The sequence below is a fragment of the Spermophilus citellus genome (assembly GCF_964194105.1).
Source record: "Spermophilus citellus genome assembly, chromosome: 17".
Lineage (NCBI taxonomy): Eukaryota > Metazoa > Chordata > Mammalia > Rodentia > Sciuridae > Spermophilus > Spermophilus citellus.
In genome coordinates this window covers 64,072,810-64,100,679 of record NC_138199.1, presented here as the reverse complement: position 1 = coordinate 64,100,679, position 27,870 = coordinate 64,072,810, and the positions used below count along the sequence as shown (strand labels likewise).

At 37.0% G+C, this 27,870-nt stretch overlaps 2 protein-coding genes across 3 annotated transcripts in view; both read right to left on the bottom strand.

Annotated features, from left to right (window-relative positions):
- Window positions 1-27,870, bottom strand: part of MILR1 (mast cell immunoglobulin like receptor 1) — a 234,616-nt gene that overhangs the window by 149,118 nt on the left and 57,628 nt on the right. The gene's annotated exons all lie outside the window — the stretch shown is intronic.
- CEP95 (centrosomal protein 95) lies at window positions 799-27,856 on the bottom strand. Its single transcript, XM_081273017.1, has 20 exons — window positions 27,427-27,856; window positions 25,907-26,035; window positions 24,594-24,701; window positions 21,071-21,181; window positions 17,946-18,051; window positions 15,508-15,623; window positions 13,169-13,300; window positions 11,718-11,908; window positions 9,722-9,834; window positions 9,402-9,531; window positions 8,684-8,834; window positions 7,432-7,571; window positions 6,021-6,116; window positions 5,074-5,203; window positions 4,145-4,314; window positions 3,970-4,044; window positions 3,159-3,311; window positions 1,759-1,905; window positions 1,397-1,468; window positions 799-1,123 (listed from the first exon to the last, which is right to left on the bottom strand). Exons 1-20 carry the CDS (start codon window positions 27,554-27,556, stop codon window positions 947-949), a joined length of 2,577 nt encoding a protein of 858 aa, XP_081129143.1. The 5' UTR covers window positions 27,557-27,856; the 3' UTR covers window positions 799-946.

Genomic DNA, 27,870 nt, shown 5'->3' with positions numbered 1-27,870 from the left:
TGTGGTACCCTCTGCCCCCCACTTGCTTTGATTAGCAAGGCCCCCATATCCATAATTGCCCTGAAGCTTTCTGCTCCTGGCCTTCTCTAAAGCCTCCTTGCTATGGAGGACACCATCCCTGCATGGGTTCTCTCTCCCCACATGCCTAAACCAGAGATTGGGTTGGTGTGCTCTTGTCCACTTTGAGTCCATGTGCAAACTGTCTGGCTTTATACCCTTTGCTGCTTCTCACTGCTGTCTTCTCCCACCCAATAGAAGCCATGATGCTTCTTTTATCTTCCAATGTGTTGCAAGAATCCTGCACATACACTATAAAGGCTCAACTCAAAGGCCTACCTCTGACGACCCAACCTATATTCTAGCTTTTATCCAATTTGGGGGAGATGGGGGGAATCCTCTTGAGTGTGTGTGTGTTTGTGTGTGTGTGTGTTTATTGTTGACATACAGCAACAGGCTTTAGGGACTGGCTGCTAAGTTTAGCATAAATCTGACTAATGAAGAATACGTACCTTCACTTCCCTTTTCCAGGTTGAAGTCAAATTCAAAAGCAAGCTGGGTGTGGTAGTACATGCTTGTAATCCCAGAGACTCTGGAGGCTGAGGCAGGAGGATGCCAGATTTGAAGCCAGCTCTAAGCAACTTAGTGACTTATTTGAGACCCTGTCTTCAAATAAAGTAAAAAGGGCTGGGGATGCTCCTCAGTGGTAAAGTGCCTCTAGGTTCAATCCCCAATATCCAAAAAGAATTAAAAAAAGAAAGAAAGAAAGAAAGAAAAAGCAGTAAGCTTTTCTTATAAGAAAACATTTTTATTTAAAATATTATGAGTATTGGAATGAATACACAGATAAGGCATTTAAAAAAATTCTTCTGTTTTAGACTGTTTACTGGCTCAGTTCTAGCTCTGTCCTGGTAAAGGCCTCCAGAAACCTCACCTATGAAATCTGGCCTCATGAGAAGGGATTCCGACCATACTGAAGAGAAGCCAGCTGCAGCCGAGCTCTGAAGCGCTCAGCTTCCAGTTCCCGGAAGAAAGCGTCATCGTCGTTCTGCGTTATCATGTTCTGTAGTTGCTGAATTTCCTTCTCCATCTTGGATCTCAGCTCCCTCTTCACCTTATGTAATGTCTAAAAGAGGATTCATGTCATTCTTTTACTCCAAACATTTATCCAGCCCTTGTCTATTTTTAGTCTTTGCTCTACCTTCCAGCTCATCAAGCTCCTCCAATAAATTTATAATTTAGCAACAGCTCTTATAGAGACCTGAATGAGTGAAGTTAAACTCACAGGACAAATATCTTGGATGGTAAATGGATTATCTTATTAGTATTCTCTCCATTCCCTAAAAGGTACAATACCGTTTTCTATTTTCTAGAAAATTTCTATCCTGTTAATTATTACCTGAGCCTGGAATTTCTCTCGGGCTTTGAGTTCCTGACGTTCCTGTGATATGGCTTCTGCCAGCAATGAAAACTGTTTATAGGGAAGAAAAAGAAATCTTATTTAATGTTTTCAGTCCAAATATAAAAATTCTTACACTAATGTTCACAGGCTTAAAATCTTTTCTTAGAAATGAAAAAAGCAATACAATATACTATAGCCAAGCACTAGCTTATTTTATCTTAGATTTGTCTTGGAAATAGAGTCATTGTAATTTATACAGTCTGCAAAGTTCTGAGTTAACAAACAGAGGTTTATTGTCTGTATACTAAGTCAACTTTTGACACAGGTGGTCAAGATCCAACACATTCTAATGAGCCCACCTGGTCCTTATAGTAGTTCTCCATTGAGTCCAGTTCATTCTGATGCTGTCTCTTTTCTTCGTCTCTTTTTTCTTTGGCATAGTTTCTCAGGTCTTGTAATCTTTGTTTCTGAATTTGTAAACCTTCCTCAAACAGCTTCTTAAATATCTGTCATTTAATGACAAAGATAAATTTAAGCTGAACTTCATGATCGTTTTGCTCAACTACAGGTAAATACCAATAGTATTTTTTTTACAGATTTTTAAAAACGGGAGGCTTTATTACTATTATTCACATATCATAAACTAACCTTCTTAAAAATGTATACTTTGATAGCTTTGAATAATTCAGAATTGTGCCATCATTACCACTAGTTTCAGAACATTTTTGCTCCAAAAAGAAACCCCATGTCTGTTGGCAGTCACTCCCTATATACCCCTCCTTTTAGCTAGCACCATTAATCTACTTTCTATATATGGATTTGCCTGTTCTGGACACTTCTTTCTCTTAGCATAATTTAGCATAATGTTTTCAGGTTTTATCTACATTACAGTATATATCAGTACTTCATTCCTTTTTATTGTTAAATATTCTACATGAGTTTATATTTTAATTATATTTACATTTAATTATTATTTTGTTCATCCATACTAGTTGTTTCCCCCTTTTGACATTAGAAATAATGCTGCTATGAATATGTGTGTACATCCATACCTAAGGATAAAATTACTGGGTAACATTAACTCTTTATGGTCCTCTGGAGGAACTGCTAAGTTGTTTTCCCAAGCAGTCACACCACTTTACAAGCTCATTATCCCTGCATGGGAGTTCCAGCTTCTCATCCTTAACTGACTTTTATCTTTTGTATTCCCATTCTTGTGCATGTCAGTGATATATTGTAGTTTTGATGTGTATTTGATTAATAATGTTCAGCATTTTCTTACTTATCACAGAGATCCTTTACTGCTCGCTTCCAGAAACGAATTCTCAGGCAGTCATGTGTATAAGGCAGGAACTCCAGAGCAAAACATGCTGCACTTCTGTGCAACACTTACATGAGGTGGTTGGCATTTGGGGAGCCATGGAACAGAAATCTGTTCAGCAGGTTTGATACGCTACTTATTCTTTTTTTTTTTTCTTTTGGTACTAGGATTGAACCAGGGACATTTCACCACTAAGCTATATCCCCAGCCCTTTTTATTTTTCATTTTGAGACAGAGTCTTGCTAAAGTTGCTGAAGATGGCTTTGAACTTGTGATCTTCCTGCCTCTGCCTCCTGAGTCACTGGAATTATAGGCGTGTGCCACTTGGCTTGGATTTCAGATTTAAACTGAGGCAAGACTTATGACAAAGAAAGTAGTCCTAAAATGTAAGACACAATTTACCTTCTTAACAGGGCTGGGCAGAAAGAACACACTTACCATTTCTTCCCGGGTTCTCATTCTCATCATTTTTGCACGCAACTGAACTCTATAATCATCGTAATATTTTCGGGCACGAATAATTTGCTGACGATTTTCTTTTATTTTTGATTGGGTCAACCTCTGTCTATAAATGCAGTCCTTGAAGTCTTGCTAGGAAAGGAGAAGAGGATGTAAGGATAAGAGGAAGGCATATACAAGCATCACATCTCCCCCACAGTCCCTTAAGATGTCTTTGAGCAGAAAGGCAGCCATGCAGGGACAGTGGCCCTGCATCCTGCACAGAGTGTGAAAGACCATCAGTTCCCAGAAACCCTCATCCTTTGCAGCTTCATCACCTTGATCTGAAGAGCAGCACTGGCAAGCCCCGACAGTGCAGAGAGCAGCCAGGACCTGAGCACCTCCCAAATTTGAGGGTCTCGTCTCCCCATTCTATCAGAGATCACTAAGTCACAGCCAATGCCTACTTAACAAGAACAAGAAAATGGCGCTCTGGACTTTTAAGCTTGAGTTGTAAGCAATGAGGATGAAATGAGGTCCTATATCCAAAGCCTCCAACTCAAATATTCAGATATTGTTTTCACCCATTCAGTGGTAGAGTGCCCCTGGGTTCAATTCCCAGCACTGGGTGGAAAATTGTATTTAGCATTTCTGTAGCATTTCCCCCTAATCAATTTTGGATAAAGCCCTCGCTGCTTCTGCAGGCAAGTGTTAGAAGAATCTGTACTGCTCAGCTATATAGATAGAAACTAAGTTATACTTATTTCCTTTTAAGTTCAAAATTAGAATGCCCAACTTGTTCTTGACATACCAGTCTCTTGTTATGTTCATATTCTTTCTTGACAAGGGAAGTGAGGATTTCATGCCTTCTCAGGGCTTCTTCTATCTTTAAGGGAAATAACAAGGCAAGTTAACAATGATGTTCAAGTACAAGATCTTCCCCTTTCTGGTTTATATTCCTACACTTCAAACTGTTGGTAACTTACTTCATCCTGGAGTTTCTTCTTTGATCGATTGTCCCTGTGTGCCTCTTTATTGAGCTGTTCAACATGTGCAATTTGTTGTTTCCACATTTTGCTTAGTGTTGGGCCAGAAACATAGAGAAATGGAAACTGCTCCAGCATAAGGGGCAAGAGACTGTGTTCATTTACTTTCACTGTAAGGACAAATAAGATGCTCTTAATTTGGGAAACTTGCCAATAAGAACTCTTACCCCATCTTCCTGGTATGCCAAATCTTATCTAATTGATGTGGTGATGATCCTGAAAAAAGCCATTCTAAATGTACTCATCACTTTTGCATTCCTTCTTTCATCAGAGTAAGCCAGCTACCTGTTAGGGATGAAGATAAGCTCAACATTCTTACTGATGATATGCTAGGCCTGAAAGTGCATACTAACTGCTCGGCTGCCTCAGCACCTGTAGGTGGATGCTTCCTATGTGTTAAAAGATTCGTCAGCCCTCCTGGTAGGCATGTGCTTAGAAAAAAAGCTCTGTTTAATGGCATGTAGCTGGAAGGCCAGCCATCTTTGGGGAATAGTTGAAAATCTGGCATTTTACATGACCCAACTATCAGTATACAGAGGCTGGACAGGCCTATCTGTTTGCCTTCGAGCATCCCTTGCATTCTACCAACTTCCCAGAAACAAAAACAAAAAAAGGCAACCAGAGTGAGGCTCAAGCTGGAGCTGTGAGTGGTAGCCCCAGCTTTCTCTTGGTGCAAATATATAGGCTTCCCTAAGGCAATTCTTCGGAGTTTTTAGCTCTCTTTACAGAAAACCAGCCATATGGCAGTGATAAAGAGTCACTTTCTGCTGCTAACTGGTGGATGTTAGTTTGTAAAGCTATCCTTGGAATGCAGTGCATACTTTCAAAGTTGGCCACTTTTTCATAAAGTACAATTCTGTGGTTCTTACTTGGAGCTGCTTTATTTGGCCTTTGGAAGCCACCTCTTGAACTCTGAGTTGTGGATTTTCTGGAGTAAATCTTCCAGGGCTGACTATGTTTGGGAGTTCTTGTATGAATGACTTCTCTGTATATTTTCCCCTTCAAAGCAGATATGGAACAGAATGGAAGTAAAACTCTTTCATACATCATCTTAAACATTTTATACTGACAAAATAGCTAACCAATCCCTCGACAAATCACCTTTCTTCTAAATTTCTAAAAATCTAGCTAATGTTCATTTATTCTAAGGTAAAGACATCTTTTGGCCATTGGTGTCCCTTGGAATTTTTCAAGTTTTCAGTCACCTTGTCCCACACGCTAAATACACCTAGTATTAATGCTGTGATATGCTTGTTTCTTTCAGAACTTTTCCCACATAGATTAAAAAAATTCCCAAGCAACTATGCATTAAGTTTAGTTGTGACCACATTGTACTTCATAACCCATTTTGTTCAGTAACATTTAATAAAAGCATTTCCCCATGCTTTTATTTAGTTTCTGTAGTCAACCTTTTGAAAAGCATTAAACATGCTTTGGGTTTCTCATACTCAATAAAGCAACTTGGCTTCTGTCTTCTCTTATTCCCCATTAACTTAGTCAGCTTATGCAATTTTTTAACCCACTGGTGAACTGGAAAGTAGAAACTCGTAAAAATTGATACAAGTTTTAGGCAGAAGGGAAAACACTAGCTTTCTCTGGTATCATGTCTTGCTGTATCTTAGCAACCTGACTATGAGTAAGGAAAAAAATCCTACATTATGAAATTATGAAATGAAATCCTGTCTTTTCCTAAATAGCTATTGATTAAGGCCCTGTTGGGTCTTTTTTTTTTTCCTTAAAAAAAAAAAAAAAAAAAACTCTGTACTTCCCACTGATCTGACCAAATGCATTTATTATAGTGGAGACTTTTACCCACTGTTTCCTCCTCCTCCTCCTCATTTATCCTTTGAGATCCAATATTGTCTTGAATTTTATTTCTTCTTAGTTCCCTTTCAAATGCTTCAGTTAATGCCTAAATGGGGAAAGGTTATATAATATTATAGTTGTTAAAAAACATACATGTGAGTGCTGGGGCTGTAGCTCAGTTGGTAGAGTGCTTGCCTCGCATGCACAAAGCCCTGAGTTCAATCCCCAGCACCACAAAAACAAACAAAACAAAAAAACCCACATATATATGTAGGGGGAAAATTCATCTAGGAACCTTTCAAGCCAAAAATATCAAGCTCATTCTCTCCCACCTTTTTATAAACAGTTCCTTTCAGGTTCTACACACGTTGCTTTAAAAGATATGTAATTGGGACATAAAATGAAATTTTACATAATGCATTTTTTTTTCTCACAGGTTTTATAATTATTTTGATACTCCCCTAAATGGAAGTTACATGATGAATTACATACTGATTATAACTAGTGTAAGACATTTGAATTAATTTTAGTTTTCACTATTATAAATACTATAGCTGGGCCCTGAGGCAAATGCCTGTATACCCAGCTACTCAGGAGGCTGAGGTAGAAGGAACCCAAGTTCAAGACCAGTCTAGGCAACTTATTGAGCCCCTCTCTCAAAACAAAAAATAAAAAGGGCTGGGAATGTGGTTCAGGGGTAGAGGGCCACTGGGTTCAGTCCCCAGTACCACAAAAAGAAAAGTTATTTAAGCTGGTTGTTGTGGTATATGCCTATAATTCCAGCTACTCAGGAGGTTGAGACCAGGAGGACTGGGCAACTTAGTGTGACCCTGTCTCAAAATAAAATTAAAAAGGGCTCAGCAGTACAGCATTTGCCTCATTTATGTGAGGTCCTGGGTTTAATCACTAGTACTGCCAAAAAAAGAAAAGGAGGTGGGGAGATTATGAAACCTACTAAAGCAAACAACTAAGTGTCCTACATTTATGCAACATTTCAAAATCCCTTTACCACAGCAGAAAGTCGTCCTCAGCAATCATCATCATCATACCAGTCTCCTTGTTGGAGACCAACCATCTCCTCCAATGGATACTCAATGGCCCATCATGTAATTCAAATGATCTATCATGTGTAATCCACCTCAAATTCCCCTTATATCTTAAGTTCTCTCTGAAAATACCAACTCATACCGATCTCTTCCTTAATCCACTGGAACAATGAGCTAACATTCTTGAGAATTTCATGACTTATTCTCCTTAAGAGGGACATAGACCATATCACATAATTCTCTATCATCCACTCAACTCAAAACATATTAAGTGCATTTTAAACCTTTAATCAATAGCATGCTAATTTAATCCATGATAGCAAGGGTAAATGGCATTGTCTCCTATCCAACAACAGTCAAGGAATGGAGAAGTACCTTTGCTTGGAAATGGCGGATATCTGTTTCTTTTGGCTTACGCTGCCGCCTTCTCTCTATCTGGAACTGTTTGTGTTTGTTAACTGGGGATGGAGAAAGCGAATGGGATCTGTAAGGTGGCTTTTTGTGCTTGGGAAATCCTGCAACACAGAAAGGCCATTTACCATTAGTTCCTGACAGGCAGAATGTTAAGCTGGAAACCAATTAGTTGGTTCTCACCAAATCCAAAGAGAAGGAGAAGTAAGTGTGCTAAATGTATTATAACTAATTCATATTTGTATACTTAGTCATACCAAGTAAACAGACAAATGAATACAAATGTGAACCGTCTCAAGCATTTAGTTATATATTCAATTTTGGATTGAATTCAATATTAGATTCAATATGAATTTATATGCATAAAGTTCCCTGGCTGGCAATGGGGGGAGAATCTAGATGGAGAAAAGATAAATTATCTGGGCCATGTGTCTGCATTCTAGATCCTAAGGAGGAGATGAAAATATATACACATAGCTTATAAATACTTACAAAGTAGAATATTTATAAACAAAAGTTAATATGGTTAAGTACTGTCTAAGCAGTCCAGATTCTTCCCTAATGAATAAATAGTGACATATATGCTCATACCAATGGGATACATCTGCGAATTTGGTCATACTGCAGCTAAAATGAATTAGCTGGACCTTTAAGTATCAAAATAGATTTCCAAAACAATGTGAACACACACAAAAAAAAAGCAGACTGAAGAATGATATATATAGTATCTATGTAAATTTTTTTAATTTTTGTTTTTTTGGGGGAGTGATGAAGATCAAACCCAGGGCCTCAGGCATGCTAGGCAAGAACTCTACACTGAGCTGTATTTCCAGCCCTATGTAAAATTTTAAAAGAACATAAAACAATAGTATGTTTATATAAACAGTCAAAGTATGAAAATAGTCATAAACCCAGCCTAGTGGCACACCCCTGCAATCCCCAAGCTAAGGCAGGAGGAATGCAAGTTCAAGGCCAGCCTTGGCAACTTAGTGAGACCATGTCTCAAAATAAAAAAGAAGGTTTGGCATGTAGCTCAATGATACAGTGTCCCTGGGTTCAATCCCTAGTACCAAAAAAAAAAAAAAAAGTGCTATTATTTTTTTTATCCTTTTGCATATTTCTGAAATTTTTCAAATGAGAAAGTCATTAAAAACACACAGAACGACCTAAGTAGTTCACATGGACACCACCATTCTAGGTCCCTCTGGGTTTGTACCTGGCCTTAGCTTCTTTGGCTCATATTCCATGATGCTGTCACTATGTTGAGAAAGTGTCTCCTCATTTCCATTCGCCATCTCTTTGTTTATAATATCTTCTTCATAGACAGTCTTTTCTTTAATTCGATCACCCAGAGCACTTTTTAACATCTATTGAGAAAATTCTTTTCAACATCTTTCATTGATTTCAACAGAATGTAAATTAGTAGAAGTAGACAGCAGACTTTTAAAGTTTCCTCTGATAGTTACTAATAATAAGCTTTCAGATGCTTATGCATCTTTAGCTTTTAAAGGCTGGATATTGATGCTACCAGCAACTCAGTTTCAGTAAGCTTAACAGTAAGTAGGGATTTAATTAATTCAATGTTGTCTCACTGCATTTTGTGGCAATCAGTGATCCATCCAACTTTATATCAGATCCATCTTTAATAACAAAGGGAAACTAAAGATAAATGGTTTAACATTAACTTGTATATTAAATGATTTAGTTTTCATCAGAAGTCAATATAATTTGGACAAATCTGTGTCATACTTGGTTATATCAAGAAAGGTTAAGAGATCATTATTCATGTCTTACCTGTTTGACTTCTAGAACATTTTCACAATAACTAAGACTCAACTGATTTTCCAATACCTAAGCTTAGCTTTCAACTTCAACTGGGAGACACTGAGATGCTCATTAACCATAGTAATTATACATTAAAAAACAAAACTTGCCCAATCTAGCTCACAGAGCCGTTGAGAGAGTTTCTCTGACACTGCATGTAGTTCTTGTTCTGTTAGCCTCTTTCTTGACCTCTGCGGGGAAGGTGAATCCCATGATGAGACTGCAGCTCTGTTTTCACTTCTGTAACGAAAGTGACCATGTGACATTTAAGTAGCCACGTATACTTAATTTAGTTCAAAATAACCATGTAATATATACTTTAATATATATTTCATACTGGTTTCCACAGCTAAATTTGTAGAGTGTACCCTTCACTTTTCAAATCCATTTGCAAACAGACTATCAACGTGTAAGCCTGGAGTAGTGTTACCTTTTTCCGTTGGGAATCTTCCTTGTTCTGGGGCTGGGGACCCGAGTTGGGTAGGCTTCCTGTTCACTACTGTCAGGCAACTTGGAAGTTAAGGTAACTCTATCATCTGGTTCCTATTAACACAAAACAAAGTTAATTTGAAAAAGCTACAAAGACGACAGGCAAAATCCTTTTGATGGTGGGATGCAATAAACCTGTGCTAGATTCTTCTATTTCCTTTATTTTTAAATGCATTTGTCAAAATACCATATTGATACTCAATGTTAAAGGACTGGAGCATGTCTATCATTTCTACTCAGAGAAAAAGTGTGGCTTAGAATGCCATTCTAATATAAAGCCAGGTGAGGCGTTTTCAAACATGAAATTTCAGGGATAATGCCTACAACTAGACAATTACAAATGATCAAATCACAAATTTTTATCTCTTATGTTGAAGAATCAATCAACTAGAACTGTCTAAAATTGAAACACTTTTAAACAAACCTGAAACTTCCCAAAACATAAATATAGACCCAACACTTTCAATAATATTTTCTTAACTTTAGAGAGAATCTTTTTTGCTTGTATGTTTGGTGCTACAGATTGAACCCAGGGCCCTTGAGCACATTAAGCATACATACTCTACCACTGAACCACACACCCATCTCCTAGAGGGAATCTTAGAAAATTTCTTGTGATAAACATTATTTAGTATTTAACGATATCCTCAATTTCACTTCAGAATCCTTTTCTTCTATTAAATTTAGTACAGTTTAGTAAATAGCAATAATTAATCAAATTTTAAAAACTTTTAAAATGAAATTTAAATGTCCAGCTTAGTGAATTATTTCAAAATGAATTCTCCCATTCACTGCCACCCTAGTGAAGAAACAGAATTACCAATAACGGCATTATAACATCTCAGCAAGACTTCCCCAAAGGTAGCCATTATCTTATGACCCCTTTCTTTCTCTCTCTAATGTATCCACCCTCCTATCTGAACAGACACAGAGAATGTTTAAAATGATGGTTACCTAATGCTAATGATGTTTATTTCATCTTTGTACCTTTTCTGCACTGTTTGAACTTTTTAATAATGAAAATTGAATGTATCATTGTTTATAAATTTACCCTGGCACATATTTGCCTGTTCTTTCTAGGAAGGTATGGGCAGAATATTTTTTTTTTTTTTTAAAGGGACCGGGTTTCTCCATCCCTTCCATAAGAGAAAAATAAAAGCCAACAGGCCAAGATAATAACAGGGGTTCATGCTGACAATGGAAATATGGATGAATAGATTCCCCGCCACCCCTGGCTTTAAAGCAGTAGTTGGGATTGAACCTAGGGTTGCTCTACCATTGAGAACATTTCAGGCCTTTTTATTTTGAGATAGAGTCTCACTAAATCACATAGGCTGGCTTCAAACTTGCCAAGCTCAGCTTCCTGAAGAGCTGGGGTTATAGGCATGCACCACTGTGCCCAGTGGCAATTTGCTTTTTCACATTTTCCAATATTTCAAACATTTTTAAGTATTTAATTGGGGATATACAACAGTGTTCTGAAGTCAGAATGCTTGAGTTTAAATCCTGCCTCTAATAATTGTTGTGTAAACTCAGACAAGATATGGACCTCTCTACATCAGTTTCCATAGAAAATATAGTGATTTCTCCAGAACTGTTTGGAAGAATAAATTATCCAACACCTGTAAAGTACCCAAAACTGTGCCTAGGATAAAATACACTTATTTTATCCCAACCTTCATATAACAAGAACATGCAGGGGTATGTAGAAGTAAATTTTAAGAAGTACAATGCTTTGGTCAATACAATATACTTGACTTATTCTAACAAGAGACCTCTAAATAGATAGGCTTCTGGTGTTGGAGATGTAGCTCAGTGGTAGAAGAGCACTTGCCTAGCAAAAGAAAGGCCCTTGGTTTGACACCCAGTACAATAAGTAAATGAATTTTTAAAAATATGGGCTTTCTAACCAAATGCAAGCAAATTTTTCCACTTACAGAAAATGCTGTGTGCTCTCCAGATGAATTCCCAGCAGGGGAGAAGTGACTTGCATGCAGGTATTCTTTTCCTATAGGGCAGGGTGCTCGAGGTTCTGAAGGGTGGTAGGGTGGATGTAAAGGAATAGCTGCTCGGATGGGCTCCCCTAGCTTTCTAGCGCTTGGAACCATACTCACAGAAGGGGTTTCCACTAGTAGGACAAATTAAAGTGGATCTACGATGAAACTCTAAGACATAAATCATTTTACATACACCTACACCTATATAAATACATTCACACACACTAATCTTTTTAACTTGATTAAAAATAAAAAACACAAAACATAATTAAAGCAGTGATACATCCTTAGCCAACAAGAAGAAATCTAATTAAAACAGAATGAATGTAACCTTAATATTATATAGTATAAAAATGGACCCTGAAAGTTATTTAAAAATAATGAGCTGGGCAAAGTGATACACACATGTAATTCCAGTGACTTGGGAGGTTGAGGCAAGAGGTTCACAAGTTTGAGGCCAGCCTCAGCAACTTAGTGAGATCCTGTCTCAAAAAATAAAGGGTGGGGATATAGCTCAGTGGTAAAGTGCTCCTGGGTTCAATCCCCAAAGAAATAAAAATAATGAAAACTGGAAGCAACCAATGTTTAAAGAATGGCTGTGTAAACTTATGGTTCATTCACATGTTAGAAAACCAGCTGGCCATTAACAATAATTTTATGTAATACTACCATATAAAAATTCTGTAATAAATAGGAATACTTTTCAAGTACTATATTTTGTTATTCAGTTATAAGTTGAAGACCATCAACTGTATGTATATATACATATACAAATGTATCAGACTGTATTATCCTTAAAAGAAAAACAAAAAAACCCAAATATTTTGAGAGAAGATGACTTAGATAATAAAACAGGGGAAGAAAAAATATGTGGTGGGGCTGGGGTTGTAGCTCAGAGGTAGAGTGCGCTTGCCTCACATGAGGCCCTGGGTTCGATCTTCAGCACCACATTAAAGAAATAAATAAAAATAAAGATACTAAAAATAAAAAAGCACCTTTGCCTTAAAAAAAAAGAAAAAAGGAAAAAATGTGTGGCCAAAGACCATATTAAGCAGAAATTAGAGCTCAGAATTAAGAAAAAACAATTACAAATAAGATCACGTAAAACCAAAAATATTCTTTTTTTTTTTTTAAAGAAGCATCTTTTTTTTATATATTTATTTTTTAGTTTTTTGGCAGACACAACATCTTTGTTTGTATGTGGTGCTGAGGATTGAACCCGAGCCGCAGGCATGCCAGGCGAGCGCGCTACCGCTTGAGCCACATCCCCAGCCCCCCAAAAAGATTCTTATATAGTGCAACTAAGTAAAAAGACCATTAGCAAATGTCCTGGGCAATGACTGTGTCAACCCAGGAATAGACTAAAGAACGAACAACACATTACGACTCACTATCTTCAACAAAGGATGTCCTATCCTTGAACAGAAAACTAGATGAGGGAGGGTTTAACATATCTTCATGTAGTTTTGCAATTGGTGAGGGTGACATTTTTTTAGACTGCTTGTGGACAGGACTTTGAGCACCTAGGAAAGAAAATAAAGGTAAATTTTTATCTATCAAAATGTTTGCTAAATATTATACTAAATGCCAAGAGGAATGTTGAAAGATACCAATTATTTTTAATAACTAACATATTAAAAGGCAGTTCTATAGTCCAGAATCACTTTTACGACTTGAAAACAAGGTTTTACTCAATGTTTCATTACTCTGCTTCAGAAAAATAGGTGCTAGAGTTGTAGAAATGCGGATTGTTATATGGGCATTTCTAGGTATAAAGATGTTAAATGAATTAGGGTTTGTGGCTAGTACCATAATCAAAGAGTTAAGAAATTAAAATCTAAATTAGATACCTGTGAATGTGACAGTTGTCTGACATCTTAATCTAATGATAAAAGGAAGCTGCCATAAGCCCTTTCATCAAATCAATCCCAAATACCTTTGCTAGCTTCCTTCTTGACCTTTTCTCCTTTGCCTTAAAAATGTTAAATCAAATTCCACTCTCTACGATTTGAAAACAAGTATAGATTGAGTATCCTTTATCCAAAATGCTTGGGATCAGAAGTGTTTTGGATTTTGGAATATTTGCACATACAGAATAAGATCTTAGGGATGGGCCCCAACTCATTTATGTTTCATATACACAGCCCAAGGTAATTTTATACACTATTTCTAGTGTTTCCTGAATTTTGACTATGATCTGTTATATGAGGTCATGTGTAGAATTTTCCACTGGTGATATGATGTCAGTGGCTCACAGAGTTTAAGATTTTGCAGTCCTTCAGAGTTCTGGATTAGAGATGCTTGAATAGTAAATCATCTTTTACTGTTGTACTTAGTTTACATGGCACTTAATATCAGAGGACCCATTTCTAAAATCACCATCCCCTCCACTGTGAATCTATCTGACTTCCTTCAAGTAACGTTCTTGAAATAACTATACTTTACACTTTGCCTGTGATTTCAGACAACTATTCATATTTAGTGCATAATGGTGCTAAATGTCCTTTACTTTGCCTCTCTCAATAACAAACTCATGTCTTTGGTCTACTGTGATGTTCAGACTTGGATTTTTGAACATAATTTCTTAGGAGTGCAGCATCCATTCCTTGGAATTAGAGTATTAGTGCTTACAGGGACTTTAATGTTGGTTTAGTCCAATTCTCTTATTTCAAATTTGAAGAAATGGGGCTCAGAAAAGATAAGAACCTTGTCCAAAGTCACACAGCCAGTAGCAGAGTCTGGATGAGAAAGCAGACCACCTGATTCCCAATTCAAAGTACTAATTATGGGGTAGCATTTTTGTCTTTCTATTCAAAAAATACTTATTTGGGATGAGCGTTTTCCTAAGTTTTGAAAAATTATGATGAACAAGAATAATCTTACTGTATATTTTTATTTATCAGCAGTTTTCACAGGTAGAATGTAAGTTCCATGAAGGCAGGGATTTGTGCCTGTTTTGTTCCCAACTCTCTCACCACTGCGTGGTATAGGAAAAGCACCAAATAAGTAGTTGCCAAATGACTATGATGTGGCCACTTTCCCAGGAATTCACAGTTTACACAACAAGCTATAAGTTACCAAGCAATGTGGGAATGGTGTTATAGAAAGGAAGAGAGAATGCAGAGTTGACAGCCTGAGGCAGGTAGGGGAGGCTGGGCTATGGAGAGTGAGTTTGTCAGGAATAGGAAGAAAGAGCACCCCAGTGGATGAACAATATATGTCAAAGAAGAACATGGTATGCAAGGTGGGTAGGATGGTCACAGGGCCTGAAACTGGGAATGAGAGATATTACACACAGTTCTAAACTGTGTGTAAGCAGATTACTGGAAATATGGCCTAAAGCCTGGGAGGAAATTTGCTATTGGGAGTATGAACTTATTAGTTGAAATGATGAAAAATGTCCAATTTGGGAAACTATAATTAAGAGGTACTCCAGAATTTTGACTAAATTGTAAAGATACATCCACAATTCTCTTCTCGGGATATCAGGTCCCACAAAGTACATGACAACCTTGCACCCATAGATTTGCCTTGATCTTATGTGCCTCTGTGCTTGTGACTCCTACTTGCCTATGATTTCAGACTACTATTCATATTTAGTGCATAATGGTGCTATTCTGGAATTTCAATGCTGAGGTTCAATTAGGACTCCATTCTTCTAATATTAAAGAACATAATCTTCGTATTGTTATAACAACATACTGAATAATAACTGATATTAACTACTCACCATTACTTCTTAGAGAAAAGGTGTGTGCTGTGTCTCCGAGTCTAATTATTTCACCAGTGGATTCTGCTTCATCTTCATCCCAAGAGGGTCCCAAAGCCTCAGGTGAGGAGGAGCTCCTAGAAAGAAATTCTCACTCACTCAGGGCCCAGCCTGACCATAGAGGACCCTTCCTGCTTCCAACATCCAGCCTGCAGGTATTCAGACTGCTCATTTGCTAGGTGCAAAAAAATTGAAAAAAAAAAAAAAACAGAGCCGGGGAAGTAACTCAGCAGTAAGGCACTTGCCTAGCATGCCTGCAGCCTGAGATGTACAAAACAAATGATAGTGCATGATCTTCCTCTTAATGCTTATCAATCCTTGCTGCTTGTTTTGTGTTGATAGATATATAATGAAAAAAACTGTGTATAAAGTGTCAAGGATGAAATGGACAGAATACATACAGAGAACAGCTAACACGGGTGAATCTAAAAGTGCAAGAGTGGAGGGAAGTCTGGTAGGGCATTAATTTTGCACTAAATATCTTTGAATTGTCTCACTTTTGCAATTGTTTTACTTTTTAAAATATAATGATAAATAAAGTCAAGAATTTCACCTTATGATGGGTCTCCTTTGAGACATTTTTCACAATGTACTTTACCTAAAAAAAAGGTATTTGCCAGCCAGGTGTGGTGGTACATGCCTAAGATCCCAGTGTCTGGGGAGGCTGAGGCAGGAGAATCGTGAGTTCAAAACCAACCTCAGCAAAAGCAAGGTACTAAGCAGCTCAGTGAGATCCTGTCTCTAAATAAAATACAAAATAGGGCTGGGAATGTGGCTCAGTGGTTCAGTGCCCCTAAGTTCAATCCATGGTAACCCTCCCCTCCAAAAAAAGGTATTGCCTGTGTTTTTCAAACCATGACATACTCCATAAAAAAAACAAAATTTAGATATTTAAAAGAAAATCACAATATTATGTTCAAGTTTTAGTTAGCAAGGAGTACAATCAAATCTGTAACAACAATATATTTTGTCTATGAAAGTAGCATAAATTTTAAAACTGATATTGGTCAATGAAAATGGCTCATGAAGTACCTGCTCTTTCATGCTGCTGGTGGATGTAAATTAGTCATGGCCTCCTTGAAAAACTTGGCAACTTTTATTAATAGCCTTAAAACAGTCATACTCTTTTACCCTGAATTTAGCCTAAAGACACGAGAGAAAGGAAGAATAAAAGAAGGCTCCCCTCCCAGGGTCACTCTACCCCTAAACTATGTCACCAGCCCTTTTTATTTTGAGATAGGGTCTTGCAAAGTTGCCCAGGCTGGCCTCAAATTTACAATCTTCTTGCCTGGCTTGCTTTTTAAGAATTTTGTCGTCACCGTCGTCGTCGTCGTCATCATCATCATCATCATCATCACCATCACAAACCTCCACATTATAAGACTGGGGTAGTAAATTATGTTATAACTACATGAATGATGATACATAGTCATTATAATCCCAGGTATTCAAGAGCCTGAAGCAGGAAGATAACAAGTTCAGGGCTATCCTAGGCAACTTAGCAAGAACCTATCCCAAAACAAGAAAAAGAAAAAGAAAAAGCTAGTGATGTAGCTCAGTGGTAAAACACTTGCTCAGCATGCATGAAGCCCTGGGCTCAAGGGCTCATGCTAAATAAATAAAGTAAAATAAAATTAAAACTTACTGCAGGGCAGAGGGTGTATGTAGCTTATTAGTGGTATGCTGGTCTAGCATGCACTATTGTCCTGGGTTCAATACTAAAAACTAGAAAAAAAAATTATAGATAGTTTGACAACCTGGGAAAAGATTGGATGTGTTAAATAAAGATAATGCCTGCAGACAGTATGACTTCATCCAAAAAAAAAAAAAAGTATAAAGGACTAAAATATAACAAAATGTTAACAGCAATATTTAGTTTTACATGACAAATTTCATCTTTTTTCTTGCTGTTAAAGAATTTCTCTGGGGCTGGGGTTGTGGCTCAGTGGTGGAGCACTTGCCTATCACGTGCAAGGCCCTGGGTTTGATCCTCAGCACCACGTAAAAATAAATAAAGATATTGTGTTCAGCTACAACTAAAAAAAAAAAAAAAATACACACACATATATATACATACATACACACACACACACACATAAAAGAATTTCTCTGTACTTTGCAAGTTTACTCAAAGGAGGATGAACAAGGAAAAAATGATGATCCTTTCATGATCAAGGGACAAATGAAAAATGAGTAGGTAATTAAGATGGAGAATTAGTATTACATGTAGCTCATGTTCATAAAACTCCCTCAAAAAGGTATAAAATAGAAGAAGTTAGTAAAAATGTTCACATTAGCTTTTTTGGGTACCATTCTGGTATACTACGTGCAATTTTAAATTCTTAGTAGATGAGAAAGCACAATTTGTTTTGATAAAATTCACAGACATTGTGGGCTACCTCCCAAAAGAAACTCTTTTCCATGATGATTTGGACTCCTTAGTGCTTTCTAGCTCTTCCAAAGGTTCTCCTTCATGGGATTCTTTAAAATACTGTTCAGTTTCACCTGTTTAAAACAGATTAAAAACAACAATACCAAAAGAACCCAAGTTAATACCATTTTTTTTTCTATAAAAGAGGCCAGAAGAGGTAAGTAAAGTGAGACAACCCCCAACCTATAATGGTAATCTAGGCTCCCATGACAGTGAAATTAGAAAGAATCAAATCATTACCTGCAATGAGTTACTCAAGTAACAAAGAAACAAGAAGCTCGTTGCTTTCAAATCAAGGCCTACCGTGTATATTATGATATTTTCTTTTTTAAGCAATGTGATAGGTTCACTTATCATTCTTTATACTTCTCTATCTATAAGGGATGTCTGAGGTAATCAATTAAGATGGCAGAAATAATATGATTCTATTAACCTACTTCAAGTTCCAAGACAACCATGCCTCATGCGAGAGTCAGAACATATCATGGTTTAGATGAAATTTTTCTTAAGACCACTGACCTTTTTCTCCAACCTAAAATACCCAAGGAATACACGCTTTTACCAGTAGCATTAATTCACTAGGGCTATGATTTTAGGCGTTATGAGGATAAAATCTGATTCAGATTTACCTCTCTGGATATTCCAATGCGTAATTCTAGACATTTCCTGTTCAAACATCCACCTCATTATTTTCTATTTCTGTATTCACCAAGCAACATCTTAATATCATTTGTCAACACTGATGGTGCAAATAGTCTGAGCTAGGCTCTGTGCTAAACGTATCTCCTTACTTAATCTTCACAACAAGCTTCGTATGAAAAAACAAGTCTAGAGAGTTTCTCAGACGGTGAGGGTTTGCCTTCAAATCCCTCATTCTTCAATGGTAAATGATAATGCTAGCTCAGGTTTCAGAGAGAAGCTGCCCTGCACTGCTGGCACGACTAATGCTAGCAAAGACTTCCTTTCCATTTTGTCAATTGGCATTAAAAAAAAAATTTTTTTTTTTAGTTGTAGATGGACATAATAGCCTATTTATTTATTTATTTATATGGTGCTGAGGATCAAACCCAGAGCCTCACGCTTGCAAGGAAAGTGCTCTACCACTGAGACAACCCCAGCCCTGTCAATTGTCATTTTGAAGAATCTGATCAGCTCCAGATAATAATGCCAATTAAGTACATTTTGGACCTGCATAAGTGAGACTCAAACCTTAGATAACACTGTTCAACTGTCATCCAGGTAGGCCCAACTCAGCAACTCCCACCTATCACAGCTCAGCTCACCACATACTACCAACCTTTCTGGGAGGTAGTATCCTTCAGCCTTTCACTACCACTAGGCTCACATGAGAGCAGTCTTCATCCCTCCATCCCCACTGCTCTATCATCAATGAGGCACATCTTCCCACTCCTCCCCACAATCAAGCACTGAATTGTAAAAACTGTTGCTGACTTTATAACAGTTCAAATTAATCTTATTTACTTACAGATAGTTTTCGCCCCCAACTTCCTTCTTTCGTGTCTATTGTATGTATTTAAGGCTGTCTCCCTGACTTAAGTACAAGTTTTTGGTTTAAGTCTTTGTTTTTGTTTTGAGAAAAATCAATGACATGCAGCTTTGAATCCTTCCAAAGTACCCAGATTAGCATTTAACACATAACTACACCCAAAAGTATAGAATTTTAAGAAAAAGAAATTTCCAATGTATACCTTTCAATCTTCCCTTCTGGCTTTTAAATCATTTTAGCAGAAATTGATTAAAGATAGGGAAGTATCTCTAACTAAAAACTTTAAGATTAATTTAAAGTATTAGAATCACAGCACAGGTCTATCCATGATGGCAGAAATTAGAAAAGGTGAGGCAACCCAAATTTTTTATTGTAACTTATATTAGAATTTGTTAATTACTGTGCTGATAATTTTTTGGATAAATTTGTAATATAAGAACGGATAATATATTATTCCATTCATGATCAACAGTATTATGTGTTAAAGATGATACAGTCCTTAAGTACTACTGATTAAGTTTAAATAACCATAATACTTTTAGATAAAAATAAGGCAATATTGATATTCATAAAACAAAAACATCACACAATAAATTTTTATAATTTGGGGAACTGGGTTAAAGAGTAAAATAAAAAATATTCAGCCGGGTATGGTGGTGCATGCCTATAATCCCAGCAGCTCAGGAGGTTGAGGAAGGAGGGTCACATGCTCAAAGCCAGACTCGGAGGGGGAAAAAAAAAAGAGCTGAGGATGTGACCTAGTGCTCCTGGGTTCTATCCTTGGTACCAAAAAGAAAAAAAAAAAGTATATTCAGGCTGGTAGTCAGGTGCAGTGATGCATGACTGTAATCCCAGATACTCAGGAGGCTGAGGCAGGAGGATCACAAATTAGAAGCCAGCCTGGCAACTTAGCAAGAATCTATCTCAAAAAAAGCAAAGAAAAAAGGAAGAAGAAAAAAAAGCTGGCCATCATGAAATAACAGTGTTGGTAGATATGCCCCAGTTCTTCCTGCTAATACCTTAGTAATATCCAAATTTGTAATATAAAATGGTGATTCTAACGTAGGAAATTTTGGAATAAGAAATTTTATGCAATAATAGAACAATAAATAATTCAGGCAGAAATTTAGGTTCCCATTTTAGATTAGCTTTAAAGTTATTTATAAGTAACAATCCAAATTAACAAAGGATTTGATGATACAGTTTCCAATCACCTGAAACAGAAACAATTAGAAATATACAATTAAATGTATCAAGCATATTGTATTGGTGATTCTGCTTCCTAAGAAAAATAACCAAAGAGATAAAAGGCAAAAGGGTATGTAATCCTTCTTGGGATTTCTTTTGCTGGGGTTCAAACCCAAGGCCTCATCCACACTAAGTATGCACTCTACCACCGAGCTCTGACCCCAGCCTCTTCATTCTTTTTTTTTTTTAAATATTTTTTTTAGTTTACATAGATACAATATTTTTATTTATTTATTTTTATGTGGTGCTGAGGATGAATCCAGTGCCCTACACATTCAAGGAAAGCACTCTACCACTGAGCTATAGCCTCAGCCCAGCCCCTCTATTCTTAAACTTACTTTTCTCATGAGATGTTTCACTGATGTGTTCTGTAAGATACTCCAGCAATCCATCAAATATTTCTAGGAGATTCCTGATAGATTCTTTGTCTCCTTTCACAATATTTTCTCCTGAACACAGAACATAAAGCTATTAAAAATTTTAATAAAAACAATTGAGAGCCTCATAATTGGTTTTAGGTTTTTATTTTGGTACTAGGATTTGAGCCCAAGGACACTTTACCACTGAGCTACATCCCCAGCCCTTAAAATGTTTAAAAAAAATTTTTTTTTTTAGTTGTAGATGGACATGATATCTTTATTTATTTTTATTTGGTGCTGAGGATCAAACCCAGTGCTTCACACATGCAAGGCAAGCGCTATACCATTAAGCTACAATCCCAGCCTCTCCCTTCTGATTTTTTTAGGTTCTTGCTAAATTATCCAGGCTGTCCTCAATCTTGCTATCCTTCTGCCTCAGCCTCCCAGCACTGGGATGGAGAACCATACCTGCCCTGAAAGTCTCATAATCTTGAAATGGATATAACATTGTGAAAGAATATATGGATTATAAACTCAGAAGAAATAAAATCATAAATATTAAAAAACATCGATTTTTGTACTATTTAATTATATCCAAAAAAATAAAAAATAAAAACAATAGGCTTGGATATAATGTTTAATAATTCAATGGCATATTTCTTCTTTTTTTTTCAAGAAGCAAAATAACTGGATTTAAGAAAACATTTTCTGCCAGGTACAGTGATGCCTGCTTGTAATCCCAGCCATCCAAGAGGCTGAGGCAGGAGGATCACAAGTCCAAAGCCATCCTCAGCAACTTAGCAAGGTCCTAAGCAACTCAACAAGATCCTGTCTCTAAATAAAATATATATAAAGGGGTTGGGGATGTGGCTCAGTGGTTAATTGCCCCTGGGTTCAATCCCTGGTACCCCCCCGCAAAACAAAACCAAACTTCTAATAAGAGTCATACCATAACATAAAACAGCAAAGCAGAACTTTATTAGGCTGGTGGGAAAAAAACGACAGAATAAAATACTTTCAGATTGTGGGATCCTATTTCTTTGGGTTGGTTTCTTCTAAAGGTAATTGCAGTAGAATAATACCAAAACAAACAAACAAAAAAATCAATACTTTTTCATTAGGAATTCATGGTTCTTTTCCCCTGTTTACTTCTATTCATATTGTATAGATCAAACCATATTTCTGATTAAAACTGCATCCATGAGGTTTGATCCCCAGCACTGCAAAAAATGAAAAAAAAAAAAAAAAAAAAACACCCAAAATCTCATCCAGGCTCCCTTTCTAAATCTAAATCTAAAAATCCTCTCCCCTTTTTTGGGGTACTGAGGCTTTAAACCGGGAGTGCTTTACCACTGTGCTACATTCCCAGTACTTTTATTTTTTATTTATTTATTTTTGTGGTGCTGGGGATTGAACCCAGTGCATTGTGTTTGAAAGGCAGGCACTCTATCTACTGAGTTATATCCCCAGCCCCTAGTACTTTTTTTTTTTTTTAATTTTTGAAACAGGGTCTTGCTAATTTGCTGAAGCTGGCCTCAAACTTTAGATTCCCCCTTCCTCTTGACTCAGACTCCTAAGTTACAACCACCATGCTTGGCTAAATCCCTTTTTAATCTCGCCTCATCCTCAACTCTCTAGTCTCATCTCCTACCACATTCACATAATATCCAGAAGTTAATCTTGAAACAATTCCTAGCACAGTACTTGGCCCCTAATAGATTATTAACAAATGCTAAGTTGAAATATTGAATAAAAATGGATTGGCAAAAGCGTGGATACTTGACATGTTTAATGTCACTTAAAATAGACTCCAGTCAACATCAGGTATGGATGGAACTTGGCCGTTGTGATGCTCTGGTGATCCCTTTGGGATATCATGCCTAGCATTCTCAAGAATTCAAACCAGAATAGGAGAAGCAGAGTAGAAGTTTGACATCTGAGTAAAGCTGGCCACTCTTAACTTATGATACAAAACAAAACTATACCAGAGTTGGAATACTTTATTCTGTTTGAAATAATGAGTGTGAAATCCTGTTTTTAAGCCCTGTGTTTTTCTGGCTTAAAATACATATGCATACCCATGGGCATACTCAAGACTTCTCAGTTTCCAGGATGGGGAGCATACTCTGCCAACCCAGCAATTAAGACTGTTGGCCAGAATGCATTGCTTTGTGGTGGAAGAGAAACTACTTTGCACACAACACAAGGATTCAAAAGCTGCTCTGCAATCTACTGGAGGAGGTAAGCAGTTTGCAATAACTCATGGGTGAGTGCAGTTTGTGAGAGGCAACTTCACAATAAAAAGTTCTGTAAACATATGTATGTTTACAATCTTGCTATAGTATGTTTCAAAAGTACAAATATCAGAAAATATCCAACATACTCAGGTGATTTAGCAATTTCAAACTGCAAAGGAACAGGGAAATTCTGGGATCATTTCTTAAAATAATTTATCTCCAAATTGATTTATCCCATTTACTCCCCTAGAACTGAACTTAAATACTAATGACTGTATCTCTGCAAAAATTTGTTCTTGTCAATATTAAGTTAAGAAATGTCAATTTCCTACCCTTATTACCATTTATCTTCTTTAACCAATGTTGAAAAATACATCAATAGTATACGCCTTCTTTTTGGACTGAAATATAGCTTCAAGTCCCTAAGATTCTCTCTGTTCCTTAGCTTGAAATAATTTACTGGAATAATTCTTATTCACTACTTTTGACGAACATAAGGACTTGTAAATATATTTGGTATGCTTGTTTTTGGAACACAGCAAAGTATCCTTCATTTTATTTTAGGAAAAGTCTTTAAAAAGCAGCTTATTTTTTTTAAAAAGCTTTTGAATATATAATATGGTTCAAAATTCAAAAAAATATGAGATATATTGTGAAAATCTGGGTTCCCTTTCTTGTAACCCTGAAGTTCCCCTTGTTGGAAGCAATCATTATTAAAGTTTTTTAAAATCTATTTTTCAAGAGTCTTTCTGACTGCAATCAACAGGATATATCTGCATATATATTTTCCCTACTCGTTTTAACAAACTGTAGCATACTCTATACAATATAACTACACTGTGTTTTTCTCACAATATACACTGGAGATTGCTTCTCTAAAATGGAACACTTTGTGCACAAAGAGCATTATCAATCATCTTTTAAACCTATTGCGCAGTTCACTCTCCAGAGCTATTATTATTTATCTAAACAGTCCCTATTAATTGGCATTTAAGTGTTTCTAACTTTTAGCTACTAAAAACATGCAGCATGGGTATGCTTTAATATAACAAAACAAAAATATACATGAAATACATTTCAAATCCAGATTCATCACAAACTCAAGTGTTCAATTCTCCTGAAAAGATTTAATGTATGATTGCCCTAAGTATATCAGTTGTCTTGGTTCAGTCTTAGTTTGTCGGTTCTATAAGATCCCTCATTTGGTTAATTAAACAATACCTAATGTTATTTTACTAAGATGCATAATTATCTAATATACTAACCTGTTATGTGAGACAAGCTAACCTGCAGATAATCCAAGGCCAATGAATCAATCACTGCTTGTACATTGTGGGCATCATCCTCTTGACTCTTGGGAATAGCTATGAGGTCTGTGGAGCAAAAGTCACATTATTTTGCATCTATGAGGATCCAAGTTTTTATCTATTTGTCTTTGACTAGGCTTTTGAGTAAACCCAAATGCAACAAAAGTAAGCTGTGTATTAGCTGGACAGATGGTAGTACAGATAAAATGATAAAGCCCGAATTCTACAAAGTAGTATCTTTTTAGTTGAATATTTATTTTTCAATATTATTTAATTGTTTGATACTGTACCCAACATATAAACATGTTCTACATAAGTACCATGTAAAAGAATATGCAGATGAACAGGGAAACTCTGGGATCATTTCTTAAAATGAGGTATCTCCAAATTCAAGGGGATGTGAATAGTTGATAAGGAAGGCAAACATAAGCAGAGACTTGACAAAGAAATGAAAGCAGTAAAGGAATCTATGGATAAGAATTCTGAGAGGCGAGTGGTGGGAGGGAAAGGAAGAGAGAAGGGAAATTGCATGGAAACGAAAGGAAACCCCCAATGTTGGGAGAGAACTGAACAACAACAGATTAGGTAGAGAGGGAAGATGGGAGGGGAGGGGGGATAGTAGGGGATAGGAAAGGCAGCAGAATACAACAGTCACTAAAATGGCATTATGTAAAAATGTGAATGTGTAACCGATGTGATTCTGCAATTTGTATTTGGGGTAAAAATGGGAGTTCATAACTCACTTGAATCAAATGTATGAAAGATGATATGTCATGAGCTTTGTAATGTTTTGAACAACCAATAAAAAAAAATAAAATAAAATAAAGAATTCTGAGCTATTTAACCAAGGTCACAGCAAAATGTGCAAATCACAACTTAAAATATAAATTTACTATCTTCTTGGTGAATTAGGGTCAAAATAAACATCAATTCTTATTTGTAATACTGGTTAAGTAGCAGAATCCAACAAATTTCCAAGTTCTCAATTTTTAAAACTTTGAAGATTTATTTACAGAAATGGTGTGACTTTTACAAGGCATTAATATGATTAGATTAAATGGGGCTGGCCTTCAAACTGATTTGATCAAGGCTATTATTATGAGAGGGTCCCCTAAAATATTCATTAGCATAAAAATACTACATTTGGATAGAAATAAGATGCAGACAGAGAAAATAAAATTTTATAAATATCAAGGGATTTAACTAAAAGAACTAGAAACTTCTGGCCCAAAATACAGACACAATTAGTACCATTTTTTCAGTGAACTTACCTGGTACTTTTTCTCCCAAAATGGATTGATAAAGAGCAATAAAAACATTAGAATCACAATCTTCAAGTGTGTGTATCCTCAGATGTATGTGACATTTAAAAAGAAGGTTATTGGCAATGGTTACCCACTCTGTTGGGGAAAAAGGAGAAAATAAGTCTTTACTAGCACTAGGAAAAGTCAAGCACAAAATATCAACAACCTCCACAAAACAGATATTGAACTCTACAAAATAAGAAATTTGTTAAAAAAATTTCAAAGACCCTCCTAGTTAATATTTTTGAAAAGATGTATTGGGATGATTTCCAGAGTTTATAATTTCAATTTTTTATTGTTGCAACCCAAAATCTTTACTTATTTACTATTAGTTTTTATTTTATAAAAGCCTTAAATAGGTGTTTTTACTTAAAAGGTATAAGTAAACGGACTATCATGTTATTTTAAAAAGTTTGCAAATGACAATCTCAAGTTACTAGAAACTAATTGATGGAGGATGTTTAAAATTCCCAATAGTATTAGTTATGTTTTTACCCAATTATCTTGTGCAAGTCAAGGTCTCTCTGGTATCCAAAAGGGTGGTGATTAATTTAGGCTGTTAAGAACTGAAATAATGATAACACTAATGCATCTGTTAGGTTTTATTACATTTTTTATACATTAAAGAAAATACATGAAATACATTTAAAAAATCCCTAAATTCAGAACTAGCATCTTAAAAATACTGTTGAAGTTCTTTGTGGGCTATACCACATCCGGCCCTCCCCCAGTGTTAGGATTATCAAGATTAAAGATTTCTCGACTAAAGATAATGTAGAAAGCTTGAAACATTTGTTCACTGAAATTATTGGTGATTAAAGGGAAAGTACTTTAGCATTAGATGCATCTCCGGTAAGTAATGGACTCACGTTTTGGAAGTAAATAAGTCTGTGTATCTTCCACACACCAATTTCCCTCCTCATGCCCATTTCTCACAGCTGACCAAACCATGACAACCGTTTTGTACTGGAGAAAAGGACGAAGCGTCCTAGACAACCAAATCAATTCGCTTTTCAAAAGCGATGCCAGACAAACCCTTAACTCCAGAGGACACCAAAACAACAACACAAAATCCCGCTATTTTGCTATGGCAAAGGCATCGACATATCTTAAAAAATATCACGTCTTTCAAGACCAATATAAATGTAGGTTCGGCCTCAGCGCCCACAATGCAAGAGCTGAGAACACACTGACAGTGGCTGGACATTCCAGAGAAATACAAGTCCGAGAAGATCTTTCTGACTGCTGTATAGCAGCCAGGATGCGGATGTCCTACCAGCCTCACCACAAGACCCCTCTTTCACAGCCCACGTCGCTGTCCGACTGCCTTGAAGCACAGAAGTAGTAAGGCTGAGACCCTTATCCAGAGAACCCGCGACTGCGACCATATGCCATACGGTCACGAGCTTCAGGGGCAGCCCAGACCCAGTATTGAACCGCCAGAAAGTTGGACAGCTGAAGTCCACACACCAGGGATCCAGACTCACCAGCTTCTGAGCTAGACATGTCGCGGAGACGGGTCGCCGCCGGACTCCAAGGCGGGCTCGCCGGTGACGGCGTCCCGTTAGGGCCACACTGCGCAGACCGGGAGCGAACAGAAGGGGGAACGGACCACATTGCGGGGAAGGAGGGGTGAAGAAGGGAGGGACGTTAAAACGGCTCCTCGCCGCTGATTGGTCATTACAGGAACACTTCCTTTCGCAGCACGCGACTAGGCAGCAGTTTGCGGGCTCTAAGAAACCCTTCCCCGCGGGCAAGATCCCGCGAAAGTGTTCTCAGGGAGCGGGGCTCGACAGGCCAGATCATCCAACAGCTCTGGCCCGTCTCCCGGGGGCAAAAGAACTGCACTTCCGGTGAGCTCAGTTAGTTTGTGTTCCTCCGCCGACGCCAACCGAGGAAGTAGTGCGGCTCGCTCACCCCATGGGGCAGTC